This window comes from Carassius gibelio, chromosome A12, assembly GCF_023724105.1.
Source record: "Carassius gibelio isolate Cgi1373 ecotype wild population from Czech Republic chromosome A12, carGib1.2-hapl.c, whole genome shotgun sequence".
NCBI lineage: Eukaryota > Metazoa > Chordata > Actinopteri > Cypriniformes > Cyprinidae > Carassius > Carassius gibelio.
In genome coordinates, this window is record NC_068382.1 from 19,725,571 (window position 1) to 19,738,913 (window position 13,343).

General features: G+C 36.3%; 3 protein-coding genes across 5 annotated transcripts in view; 1 reads left to right on the plus strand and 2 right to left on the minus strand.

The window, feature by feature from the left end:
* Nucleotides 1–3,873, minus strand: part of LOC128025412 (galactokinase-like) — a 4,299-nt gene extending 426 nt beyond the window's left edge. The window contains exons 1-7 of the mRNA XM_052611752.1: nt 3,495–3,873; nt 2,509–2,698; nt 2,085–2,204; nt 1,020–1,155; nt 719–900; nt 477–627; nt 110–272 (exon numbers count right to left, since the gene is read on the minus strand). Of these exons, the coding sequence (XP_052467712.1) occupies nt 110–272; nt 477–627; nt 719–900; nt 1,020–1,155; nt 2,085–2,204; nt 2,509–2,698; nt 3,495–3,665 (1,113 nt within the window). The 5' untranslated portion in view covers nt 3,666–3,873. The remainder of the gene's footprint in view (nt 1–109; nt 273–476; nt 628–718; nt 901–1,019; nt 1,156–2,084; nt 2,205–2,508; nt 2,699–3,494) is intronic.
* Nucleotides 3,874–4,622: 749 nt separating this feature from the next.
* On the minus strand, nt 4,623–11,859 carry LOC128025413 (twinkle mtDNA helicase-like). Of its 3 annotated transcripts, none has more exons than XM_052611755.1 (6): nt 11,577–11,859; nt 9,712–10,865; nt 9,180–9,420; nt 8,884–8,991; nt 5,499–5,640; nt 4,623–5,358 (listed from the first exon to the last, which is right to left on the minus strand). In XM_052611755.1, the coding sequence occupies exons 1-6, from the start codon at nt 11,714–11,716 to the stop codon at nt 5,011–5,013; spliced, it is 2,133 nt and encodes a 710-aa protein (XP_052467715.1). In that variant the 5' UTR covers nt 11,717–11,859; the 3' UTR covers nt 4,623–5,010. The 3 variants fall into 3 exon arrangements, with proteins under 3 accessions (XP_052467715.1, XP_052467714.1, XP_052467713.1); XM_052611754.1 differs by having other exon boundaries at nt 9,712–11,087; nt 11,621–11,746; XM_052611753.1 differs by having other exon boundaries at nt 9,712–11,087; nt 11,577–11,730.
* Nucleotides 11,860–11,879: 20 nt separating this feature from the next.
* LOC128025414 (39S ribosomal protein L43, mitochondrial-like) lies at nt 11,880–13,250 on the plus strand. The gene is made up of 3 exons (XM_052611757.1): nt 11,880–12,162; nt 12,542–12,648; nt 12,757–13,250. Exons 1-3 carry the CDS (start codon nt 12,032–12,034, stop codon nt 12,963–12,965), a joined length of 447 nt encoding a protein of 148 aa, XP_052467717.1. The 5' UTR covers nt 11,880–12,031; the 3' UTR covers nt 12,966–13,250.
* Nucleotides 13,251–13,343: the final 93 nt, after the last annotated feature.

Sequence of the window (13,343 nt, forward strand, 5' to 3'; positions counted from 1 at the left end):
GAAGAAATAATAATATTTCTAAAGCATCCAGAATGCTCAGTCAGTTCAGACACATCTTTGGATGAATTGCCATACACAGATGCACAGAGGATGTTAAACTTGTAAAAACCTGAATGTGTTCGACTGCTCTCTCCGTGGCATGAGCCTGAAGCAAAGTAACTGTGCATCCACCGAAACCTCCCCCCGTCATCCGACTCCCAAACACTCCATCCACCTCCAATGCTGCTGCCACCAGCTCATCCAATTCTGGACAGCTGACCTCGTAATTGTCCCTAAAACAAACAATATTAACCCCAGACAAAGAATGCATAATTAAAATCCATTTAACTGACAGTTAACCCCACCTATTTAATAAATGGGTTGAGCAAATAACAATTCAGGCACTGAAAAGCACTTCTAATCCTGGAATGTTTAAAAGGAGTTGACTTCTGTAAGACTTCCAACATAATAATCTTGCTTCGATTATAGATGTTTACCTAAGAGAATTGTGGCTCTCCACCATCAGCCTCCCAAACTCTTTGTAATCCCCTCTCTTCAGTGCCTCGGCAGCTTGCGCTGTGCGCTCAATCTCCTCGATCACATGACGTGCCCTACGGTATGTCACACCCTCCAATCGATCCTTGGCAGCTAGGAATAAATTGAGTGTTTTTATAATGAAATGACCTCGATTAAAGACTTACATTATGGTATCCGCCTAAAATCTTTCTGTTCTTCTTACCCTCCAAATCTTGCAAAGTAGCCTCTCTTAGACTTTTCTTGCCCAAAAGGGCTGCTGCCTCCTCACATTGTTTTCGTCTGGTAGGATACTCGCTTCCTGTGAGTGAATGTCTAACATTGGAATTAGTGATCAGGATTACAAGTCCAGGGTCAGCCAAAGGGACAGCAGTGGCCTCCAAAGATCTAAAAAGTTAACATTTAACATTATAAATACATTTTTGATAGTCTTTTTGTGCATACAAATTAGTATAATCGATTAATTCTAATTGGATAGAAGAATTTGAATTGGCAAATCTACTTAACTGCAGTCAATGAGCAAAGCGTGGCCCTCTTTACCCAAAACGGACACAAACTGGTCCATGATGCCACAGGGCACAGCAGCATGAGTGTGTTCAGCCTGCTGACAGGCCACTGCCTTCGCTACCTGATCCCCATCGTCTGTGGACGGCCAGAAAACATTAGAAGGTTAGTTCTTGGGTTTTCTTTTAAAGTCCATGAAACTATTAACTACTATACACATCTTTATACACAAAATTACAATTGGAAAGAACTGTTTTCCATTTTAATATACTTTAAAATGTAATTTTCAGATGTCACATGACTCTTCAGAAATTGTTTTGCTGCTAATATTTTCATGGAACTGTGATACATTTTTTTTAAGATTCTTTGATTAATAGAGAATTTAAAAAAAATATTGGACCTTTTATTTATTTACATATTTTGTAACATTATAAATGCCTTTACTGTCATTTTTCATCGATTCAGTGCATTCTTGCTCAATAAAAGAACAAAAAATCTCACTGACCCCAAATGTTTGAACAGTAGTGTAACTGAATAGAATAAAAAATGTAAAACAATAATAAAAAAAATAAAAAACGAAAATATAAACACATTATTCACAGATTACCAAATATGTAAGCAATGGAGTGTTATATGCATTTAAAGAACTCCTTATTGCTGTTCCATTAGTACTTTTACTTGGTACTTTTATTTTTAAAATAGGCTTTTTTTTGTGAATGTGTGAGACTACAAATTCATTAACCACTATAGGTAAATAACTAGAAGAATAACAAAGTGCAGTATAACTATTTACACTACAAACCACTTTGTTTATTATTACAACAATACATTGAATTATTATTATAAGAAATACCAGTTTGCAATGTCAAATAGCATAACAGGTTTTTTGGACAGCTAAAAAAGCTGGAAGTCAATGACACCAGAAGCCTTGCACATTCGAGTTACATATGGCTGTATATGGTATATGGCTGTGCTTCTCCTTTTATTAAAAATAAGGTGGATAGGGGTATCTAATAAAAAGGCCAAGACCATTTAAAATGAGTGTGACGGACAGAAGAAGCTCCTACCTGGACACAACTGCTGCAGGAATGTGTACACAGCCACTTCAAGTGAAGCTGAGCTGGACAGTCCACCTCCTAGTGGCACACTACTGGCTATTACAGCTCTGAAGCCAGGGATGGGTCGAGCTGTGGAAACAGAAGCTTTGGCCATTTGTGAAAGCTAATACATGCATGAGATTAATATGTACTCCATAAAAGTATATATTCAAACTATGTTTACTTTTAGAGTAAGAAGACAGTGTACTTTCTCAGGAACTATTCTGTATGTTTTGCAAGTTAAGTTATTGGAAACACTGCATTAAAGAGTTATTCCAAAGACAAGTTCTCAGCATGGGTCCCTGGGGTCACATTTCGTGCTAGAGACTAAGTGTATACTTCCTCATTACTTCCCTTTTTTGCCAGATAGACAAAAATGATGGCAAAAGATTACCTCTGTAGTGCTGTACAACTCCCTTTACATAATTGGCCCAGTTTGGCTGCCCTCTTAAAAGTGGGGTCAGTTCATTTGGGAGATCAAAGTGCACCACCCTGGGCTCATCAGCAGCTTCCGTCTGAGTTACAACACAGCACTTCTGGCCAGAAGTTTTGCTGCCCACTATAACGGTCACCATCGGCAGGGCCTGCAATCATTCAAACAAACATTATAACTCAGACTGTCAGTGCATTATTGCAGTGTCTTTTGATCTGAGAAGAAAATCTGCTTGTTCATTTCATTAATTCCCATTTATAAGGAGAGATGGAAGTGTGTAACTTGGCAACGTCTGCAATCTACTATCTATAATAGAAAATATAATATAATATAATATATATAACTGAAGTAACATTGAGTCACTTTGCATTAGTGCTGGTAAGGTTGATTCATTTACAGGAATTGGTTCTTTCAAATGGTTTAAATCAAATTACTGAATAATAATGGCTAATAATAATGCAGCTTACAGTATATTATGTCATGACATAATAACTCCATCAAAAGTTTATAAAGCATTTATCATAAAGCATATGTGAATATGTGATACATTTTGGCCCCAGATTACTTTTTTTTTTTTTTTTTGGTTCAGTTTGTTACTTTCATGATTCATAAAATCGTTTATGACAATTATAATTTTCCTTTACACTATAGAATACTAAAATTAATTTACTTATTAATTCAATCTCCTGACAGAAAAAAGTATCATGTTTAAAAAAAATACTACCTGTTTTGTGAATCGTTTCAAGTTCAACTGATTCATTTCTAAGAGTCGATTCAAAAGATTGATTCGTTCGCTACTTTATGTTAAAAGAGTCTCTAATATGCACACACACAAACAAATATAATACATAATTTACAACATATTTATGCCTTTTTTTTCTTTTTTACAAGTGTTTACCAACACTTGCTGACTGATGGGATTTAATAATGTCAAAAAGTGTAATTACCATTGGGAGAACAAATCCTTCATTATAATCTGTGTGTTCTCCGATTAAATTCACACGTCCAGGAGCGCAAACTGCAACATGTGCATCATCTCCGTCAAATGTTTCCCGGTACACACGACGAGCTTCAGAAACCAAATCTGCAACATTTTTAATTGGACAAATGTTGGCCATTGTGGAGCAATTTTTCAGTTAACGTTACTCCCCCCCAAAAAAGTAATTAAAAGTGTCGTCAGACTTCCGAAAGATGAGGCCATACAGCTTAGAGCAAATAATTTATAGCGATCAATGAATAAAAGTTTAATAAATTAGCTTTAATCCACGGAGTTTTTGTAAAGGAACAGAAACCAGCAATTCAGGCTCAGATACTTCCTACACACAAGGTTCCTGATCCATACACGTGTCTCATAACGCGGCAGTGCGTCAAAGTCCTGCTCAAACATAGTAATGATAAACAAGGCAAATAACAATGAGACGTCATTAAAAACTCGATTTACGTATCAAATTATAATAAAATTCACAGACATAAAAAATAAATAAAAATAAGGTTATATATTTTATCAAATAACATTGCCCGAAAAAGTATTGCCTGAGAGCGTTATTTTAGAAGAAGAGCCCATTTTAATGATTTCAAAACATGCATTTGCAAATAAAACATTTAATTTTAGTTTTATTGTATTACACTTTCAGATTAAACTTTGGCAGTCGTATTTTCACTAAAGTTTATTCATAAATTACTTATTTACTATACATATAACACTTACAATACTATATTTATTCATTAATAGTCTTAATGGTTAGATAATTATTGAGTTCCAGTCAATTGATTTTCTTTATTTTCATGTACACACACACACACACACACACACACACACACACACACACTTTGTAACTATTTGGGGTAACTAAATTGCATCTAACAATCCTGTTGAATACAAACCCAGTGTAAATCACAAATGCTAGAATAAACTATTTTAATCTGATGATTTAATTTTTCATGCTGTTTGTGATTATGGATGAAATGTATTAAATTACCATTCATTCAAGTATATTTAAGAAGACAATTTCAATAAAATAAAATAAATTCAACTGTCAGAAATCAAAATACACACATCATAAGGAAGCAGAAGATACAAATCCTACAAAACATTTTATTAAAAGTTTTCACAGCCTCCTTTAAATAGCTTTTTTGACACGTTTCTCCAACAGTAATAATGACAATCCCTAACGCTAACGGAAACAGATCACATGTAATTTTTGGACACAATCTATTAAATGTATTTGCATTGATGAAATGTATGGCATCTCTTTAAATGCCCTATATTTAAGCCTTCTTTAAATCATCAAATACTTGTACATATTTTTAGTGAATAAAAAACATAAGTGGATATACAAAACATTGCATTCAGCTCCCTTGCAAGAAGAAAACGCTTAACATGAACATTAATTAATTTATTTAGTAGTAAAACTGCAGCATTACATTTTCATGTATTCAGGTACAAATAATGAATTCCTTGAACTACTGATTATTTCCTTCTCCATCTGTAGTATCTTTTAATGTTGCTGACCTCTTAACTGTCTTTGCGGTCTTTGCTTTGGCAGGCTTGAGAGCTTTCTCACTTTTTTCTTTGAGTTCAGTCTCCTCTATTTCCTCTGTGCTGTTATTCTTGTCCACTTTAACCATACGAAGCTTCTGTTTTCCCTTCACAGGCGCAGAGAAGGTAAGCGAGGCTTTATTAAATTCTAAAGGAAAGATCCCCACGTCCCCATCGAAGCGGTTCTTGGCCACCTGAAGGGACCTACGGCCTGGACACGTCACCAATTTCTTCTCCTGAAGGATGAGCACGTTATCTGCCTCCTGACTGGCCTGATATGGGGGAAGTGATACATTAGACTTCTTACAGATACATACATTCGATTTTCTTATAGATAGGAACTAAACATGTACATGTAAAAATTTGTATCTCAAATTTGCAGCTGAGGAAGTCACAGTCTGTATCTACCAACCTTGGCTGTGCCAAAGATGGATGCTGTCTGCAGTTCTTTATCATCCTCTTCTTTCCGGGGGTGGATAATTAAAGTCACATGACAGCAGCTGTTTGTGGCAAACTTCCTGAAGGCTCCAATGATGTGGTCTTGCACTGCAAACCTGAGGAATAAATAGACATTTGGTTATCCAGTTCTCTCACTTTCTCTCTCTATATGGATGAGACCACTTTTTAAAGTGCCCCTATTATGCAATTTCAAATATTGCCTTTCATGCAGTGTGGAATGTCGCTTTATGTGAATGTAAACGATCTGCAAAGTTGTAAAGCTGAGTGCATAATAAATAAACTTACTGAATCCCAAAAGAAAGAATTGACAGCTTAAACAAGTTGTCAGTAATTCGAATCCCACTTCTGTAATGGCTACACGTCACGGGGTAACATATTTGCAAATGCCCTCAAACACTGTAGCCTGTTAGTGTGGTTAACATCACATCAAGAAGACCCCGTGTCCTGTGCTGTGAAAGTAAACTTGTTTTCATTTCGGTTGCAAAGAACCAGTGGTTAAAATTCTACGGTGTTTAAGACATGTTTTCTGTTTAAACAATTAACTCCCTTTAAACTCTGCAGATTATTTGCATGCACAAAAAGCTATATTACATAGTACAGGTGAAATAACATAAAGCATAATAGGTCCACTTTAAAATAAAGAAATATATAGAAAATAAATAGGTGTTTGATTAGGGTTAGAGCTAAACTCTGCAGGAAAGTGGATCTCTTGGGCTAGATTTTAGGATCCCTAAATTACAGAATCGGTAAGCTGTCATGTGCAGCCATCTTTGGAATACTGACTTTGAACTTCAGTTTTTGCAGTAACTCTGTATAATTCTATAGCATCACTGCTTAAAGGATGGAGTTTTTTGCTCTGCCCTAGCCTACCTTTTTGGACCGGAGTTCACAGTCAAAGAGCTGACTGCTTATGACATTTCCAACATGATTACATAATGCATGAATTTCGGCTGGGATTGTGTAGAGTCCATTGAAACTGCAATTTGGAACCCGATGTCTACCACTGAAGTCCATTACATGGAGGAAAATCTTGGAATGTTTTCCTCACAACTTTAATTTCTTTATGACTGAAGACAGAAGACATCTTGGATGACATGGGGGTGGGGTGAGTAAATGATCAGGAAAATTTTTAGTTAACGAAAGTTGTCGTGTGCATTGTACCGGGAAAATTTTAAAACAAGCGATTCATTCATAAATTTTCACGACCTTATTTTCACCCTGTGGAAATACAAACTGGAAGACATAAGACAATGAGTTCAGTGCTGAAAAGCGTCCAAGCTACATATATGAAAGTAGGCATATTCGTATGCATTGATAGTGAGTTAAAAATAATAATAATGAGCAATATCCCCACAACCCACACTTCCCATGTCACCAATAAAATGCAAAAACAATTTTAAATATATAAAGTAATTTTAAATAACATCATAGAAAATCAGCAATAAAATAAGCTTACGTGCTTAGGAGAAAAATATCAACGTATTCATATGCAGATTTGAAGCCTTTTCTGATCCGCACTTAGACTCAAGTAAATAAAAGCATCTTCTTATTATCAATAGGCTACTCTGCTGCTCAGAAAAATAAGATAAATTGAACAGAGATGTAAGAAGATATGTGTTGTCACTTCTGGATTAAGACTTGTTTTCATTTCGGTTGCAAAGAACCAGTGGTTAAAATTCTACGGTGCCCGTAAGGTGACTTGTTCGGTTTACTTAGTCTTGTCATGGCCACGACATAATAACTTGTGGGAATGTGATAATATGTTGTGGCCACAAGATAATTTTGTTGAGGTAATGACATCCTTATGTCGTGGCCTCGAGATGCTATGTTGAGGGAACAGTTTAATGTGTAAACAAACCTGTGTGATCATAGCAACCCGGGATTATCAGAGATCGATTCATTCAAATTTTATTTTGAATTACGAAATTATTATATAATTTTTACATATAAATTTATGCATTTACATTATGACATTTTATGTTATTGTTGAGCATTTACTGTACGCTATTATTTACAAAAGTATTCATAATGTTGAGTAAAGAGACCAAATTGAAGCAAAAAAAGAAAAAGAAAAAAAGAATATAAACGAAGAAAAAAAACCCAATAATAATAGGCTAATAATAATAATAATGTACACATATTACAGGGGAAAGACTATGGATAAAAAAAGTTTTTATATTTTATTATGCACTTTATGTAATATTTATTTATGATAAACTTTATTTGAATGCTGACAATGGCATGTAATACAGCCCGGTAGCCAGAGCATATGGTTAATATAATAATTACTTAATTCAAGATAAAATAATAATGGATCCATCTCTGATAATCTCGGGTTGCTATGGTCACGCAGGTTTGTTTACGCATTAAACTTGAGAAATGGATGTTGTTCCCTCAACATAGCATCTCGAGGACATGACATAAGGATGTCGTTACCTCGACAAAATGATCTCGTGGCCACGACATAATATGACGTTCCCACGAGTTAATAAGACGTTCCCACAAATTAATATCTCGTGGCCACGACATATTATCACGTTCCCGAGTTATTATTTCGCTGCCAAGACAAAACTAAGTAAACCGAACAAGTTACCTTACGGGCACCGTAAATTTCACAACAGTAAAACCCCAATCTTTTTTGAGTGTGTGTTCCCATCATTTTATTGATGACTGCTTCTCTAATCTTTTTTTAATGTGGGATTCACAAATTGCTTGCTCTTGCAAGATGGTTCAGTACTCAGTTTATTTGGACCAGCTGGCTCCACTGAATCACAACCTGTTAGTATGATAAATAATAGAGGTTTATATTTTCTAGCAAGCGTTCAAAATACAGATCTATGACAATGGCTGTATCGTTCACCAATACACGGTGGACCAATCACAACAGACTGGGCCAACTGACCAGTCAGAGCAGAGTAGGTCTATGAAAAGGAGGAGTTTCGAGAGACTGCATCTTAGAACTGCTTCAAACGAATCCTTTCGAGAATCGCTGGAAAATTAGGTGAGATTAAATACATGTTATAAGAAAACGTTTTTCGACCTTGCATGCATGAAAACCTATTGTAGGAGACTCCCAAAATAATATTAGGAACCTTAAGAAGGGCATAATAGGGGCACTTTAAGAAATCCTTTTGTAGAAATCTCTCTAACTAGAATAATAACGGAGTATTACTAGAAGAAATATTACTGACTACAGAATTTCCATGACCATTCAAGATTTTATAATTTGATACTTTTCCAAGCCTGGAAACCACAGTTTTGAATTTCCCCAATACTTCTAGCTTTTTCAGGACCACAGAAACTCTATAATAATGAGCTAATTAAAATTGTTGCCTTACTTATCCACAGACAGGTTCTCCTGGCCCATCATAAACTGCAGGTTATCAATGATCACATGACTGATGTCATACAGATAAACGGCATGCTGCATGGTATCCAAAACATTCCTGTGCAGGGTGCAAATATAAAAGTAATTTGATTATTTTTTCAAAGCCTTACATAATTCACAGAAAAAAACATAACATTCTCAGAAAAATAAAAATCACAGTGCCATAGGACTGGCAATACAATATACAGTATATATTTACAATAAAACAATGTATTAGCTCTTATACAAGAACTGCCAATAATTTACTTGATGTTCTGCTGTCCATGGAAGGTCATAAAGTAGAGAGGCAGGTCCTCAAACTTGTCAGCCCACATGTCATATTGATCCAGGTTCTCCTCGAGTCTTTGCTTGGCAAACTGGGTCAGCATAATTTTGGCCAGGCGCACATTGTTGATTTCAAAGCTGCCCCATAATGTGTTGACACCCTGTATGCACAGATCTAGGGCAAACTCGCTAATGAAGGTGGTCTTTCCACTGCCTGTTGGACCTGCATACAAATACACACACAAGAAGAAATACAAATATTACATTATATTATATTATATTATTTATTGCTAGTTTAATATTTATGCAAATAATAAATTTTACACATTGCACAATAATATTATTATATTTCATATAATTGTACATAATGTAACATGATACAAATACTATTCAATTACTTTTATTAAGATATCATATATATATATATATATATATATATATATATATATATATATATATATATATATATATATATATATATATATATATATATATATGGCTATGTTGGCTGTACCTGTAAAAACTGTAAGTTCCCCTTTGCGATGACCTTTAAGTATACGATTAAGCTCAGGGAATCGAGACCAATGTATCCCAGCCACCTGCTCCACATTAACCAGTTCCCCATACACATCCTCCCTGAGCTGCTTGAAGGACACAATGGACTTGTGGGCAGCAGGGATTGAAGCCTTGACAATTCGTGCCAAGTTCCTGCCCTGGGCCAGTGCCTCACTGGGGCACGGCTGAAAGTCCCCTGGCCGGATAAGAGAAGAGCGTTTCAGTCCAAGCTTCCTGGAGAATATTTTTGAGGCTTCCCAGGAGCGCATATCTCCTCCCAGCCACAGTGTGACTTTCTTGAATTGCTCCAGATAAGGCAGGAGGATCGGAGGCAGACAGCTTACACCCCGTGGCAAGGCCAAAGATGGAAGACCAGTAGCCTGACTCACCGCCATGCTGTCTACCTCACGTCCCGTGAGCACAACCTCACTGTCCTTTCTTCCAATCAAAGGCAGGCCGAAGAGGTTGTGGTAGTTGGAGATTTTTGGAATCGTCGCTTCGGTGTAGACCACACGTCCGTCACCTTTCATGGCAGCAGAAAGCAATTTAACACCCCGGAGACACGGGTCACGTCCACTAAACCAGGGGAACACCAAACTCTTGGTGGGCTTGAAGAACCTCACACCAAATCTCTTCAGAGTGGCGTTGGTGAGTTTACCAATCTGAAACATGGTTTTAATGAGCTGCACTTCCTCATCCAGGAGGTCGGAAAATGGCATGGAGCTGCTCCATATTCTTTGCACCTCCTTCATCTCCATCTCTCTTTCTTCTTGCTCCTCCAAGCTCTCAGGAAACCCCAGCAGCACATTAGGGCCGATGGAGGTCTGACCTTCATTCAACATCACCTCAATGCAATCCTGGAGGTCCTCCCAGCTCCCCTCCACTAAAGTCTCCTTACACAGGAACTGTCCCGTGGTTTTATTGATGAACAGTGAGTAATTCTCTTTTCCAGACCCTTCAGGTGCTGGTTCCATAAAAATACTAGGAGCATGTAAGCAGCTGTAGCCATCATAGAAAGGGATATCTTTGGAACGGAGATACTGCTTGATATCAGTCACTGTGAGGTGCTGGGCAGGGAAATCAATGATTGACTTGGCATCTTTTCTAAATTTTCTGAAGGAATAAAATGCAAAAGTAGGTCTTAAACAGTTTTCAGAACTATAGCAAGTTGGTGCCCTACAAGAACGCTGCAGGACTGGATGGAGGCAGGGCTGGCAAAATGATAGATATCTCAAGGGTTTACAAGGAATACAGCCCGCCCCCTGCAAGAGACAGCCTGTGCCCCTGAGAAACCTGCTCCTCCACATTTAACCGTTAATTCAGGACATAACAGACCTGCAATGATCACAAAAAATGTGCACAATTACAATATGCTGTTTAAAAAATGTGACTGAAAATTATTTACATGTTTCATTTTCTGTTATATTACGGTTTAAAAAATATGACTTCAATATTTAAAAATGTAAATTACAATATATTACAATGCATAACAGAAATACTTGTCTAACATTAACAGAGTCATCAATCATTAATAGATTATATAATGTATAACAGGTCATTAGTAGATCATAGTTGCAAATGTATAATTTATATATTTTTTAATATTAGAATGTGCATGAACTACTAATGCATTATAATGCTTGCTACGGATTCATTAATGAAAGTTATTATGAAGCGTCACCAAAATATAACGGTATAACGTTATACTGTCTATGCATGACACTTTACATTATTACTCAACCATAAATGTACGTGTATCTATACAATTGATGAAACTACTGAAGAGAAACTATGACAGAAAACATGTATAAGAAACATACATACCGTAAACATTTGAAATTGCATATTGTACACATACATAAACTTACTGTTCTATAAGAAGCGCGCCAAACTGTTATCATGTGTTCTACTGCACATGAGGTTCCCACTCCAAAATACTTCCGTGTGAAACACGAAACTCTCATCAAGACAAACTGTGTAGCCTAAATTCGCAATAATCATATCTTTATAAATAATTACGATGCCTCGTATCCATATTTCCTGTAATAATGTTGTTGGTAATTTTCTGATTGTTACAAAACTCTACTGCAACTAATCCTTATATGCAGCTTTTATTTCTACCCGGACGATAATTCGTAACGTACATGACATTACACATGTCTTCTGTTTCGGCTGTCCTCTACATCTAATCACTCAAAGTGCTTGATATTACGCGAACCGATACTGACAGCAAGTAAAGAGTGAGTTGAACTGAATGTAGGACATCTGAAGAGGTGGCCATGACTGCTCGAGGAACACCGAGTCGTTTTTTACAGAGCGTTCTTCACAATGGAGTGGGTCGCTATGTTTGTCAGCTGAAGCGAATATCTCTGATCTTCTCAAAGAAAGGCCAGGGCTCTTTAGGAGTCAGGTATGGGTTTACATCAGCAGTGTTGACCATGTATAATAAAACACTATACTTTAAACACCATTCGAATATTCACTGTGTATGGAAAACAAGTAATGATTATCTGGTGTATTTTATTGCTTTAGTATGACTGATATAATATAATGTAACATTGTATATATATTATATTATTCACAAAAATTGTAGTAAAATATGGGATTTTTTTTTTTTTTAACCATTTTGTTTTGCAGCAATTTTGAATGATACTCAATGCAGTTTATGTTACAAATAGTGTGGGGTTATTTGAGTAGCCTGTTTCAGTGAGAGCATTTACATTATCTATCATTTGTGTTTCATTGTAAATCACAAAATTCTAATGCTATATATATATATATTCCTCCAGGGATTTCATTGAAGAAGGTGTGGTCGACTTTGCTAAGAGTAGCCCAGGAACTGTGGTTTACATTTCCCCTCAGTCCTGCAGAATTCCCAAAATAGTAGCTGAATATTGTAAGTCTGACCTTGTCGCTTCCTGCAGTTATCTACTTTATGTACAGTTTGAAGTTATAAAATGTGTTAAATACCTGTGCGCTTACTGTCATTGTTTGATCTGTGCAGTGAATGGTAATGTAAAGGAGGAGACGGTCACCAACAAAACATCACAGGAAATTGCTGAACTTATAACCAATCTTTCCAACCAATCAGGACTGGACATCATCCGTATTCGTAAACCCTTCCACACAGACAGTCCTAGTATCCAGGGCCAGTGGCACCCCTTCACGAATCGACCCCCCAGCATTGATCCAGTCGGCCCACAGTCAAAATAAAGACTTTGCATAGTATTTATTCTCTGACTGATGTTCTGACCTATTAGAGGAGCTCTGAACAAAATCATAATTTTAATTAATGTTTTCAGCAGTTACCTGTTATTAGACTTTTCTGTTTGATTATGGCAGATGTCACAGATCATCTGTGGCTTTATATAGTTTATATAACAATGAAATTTTGCTTAAATAAGATTAATTGCTTTTCACATTTATGTTGGACCCTTATAATGCTCATCCACTGAGAAATATAACATTTATTTGAGAAATAAAGTTTTGAAAATATGACACTGTATGCTCATATCACTCACTTGTTTTGACGTTATTGCCCAAACTCCACTGCATTTATAACTCCTACTATCTCAGAAAGCTATTCTTGAC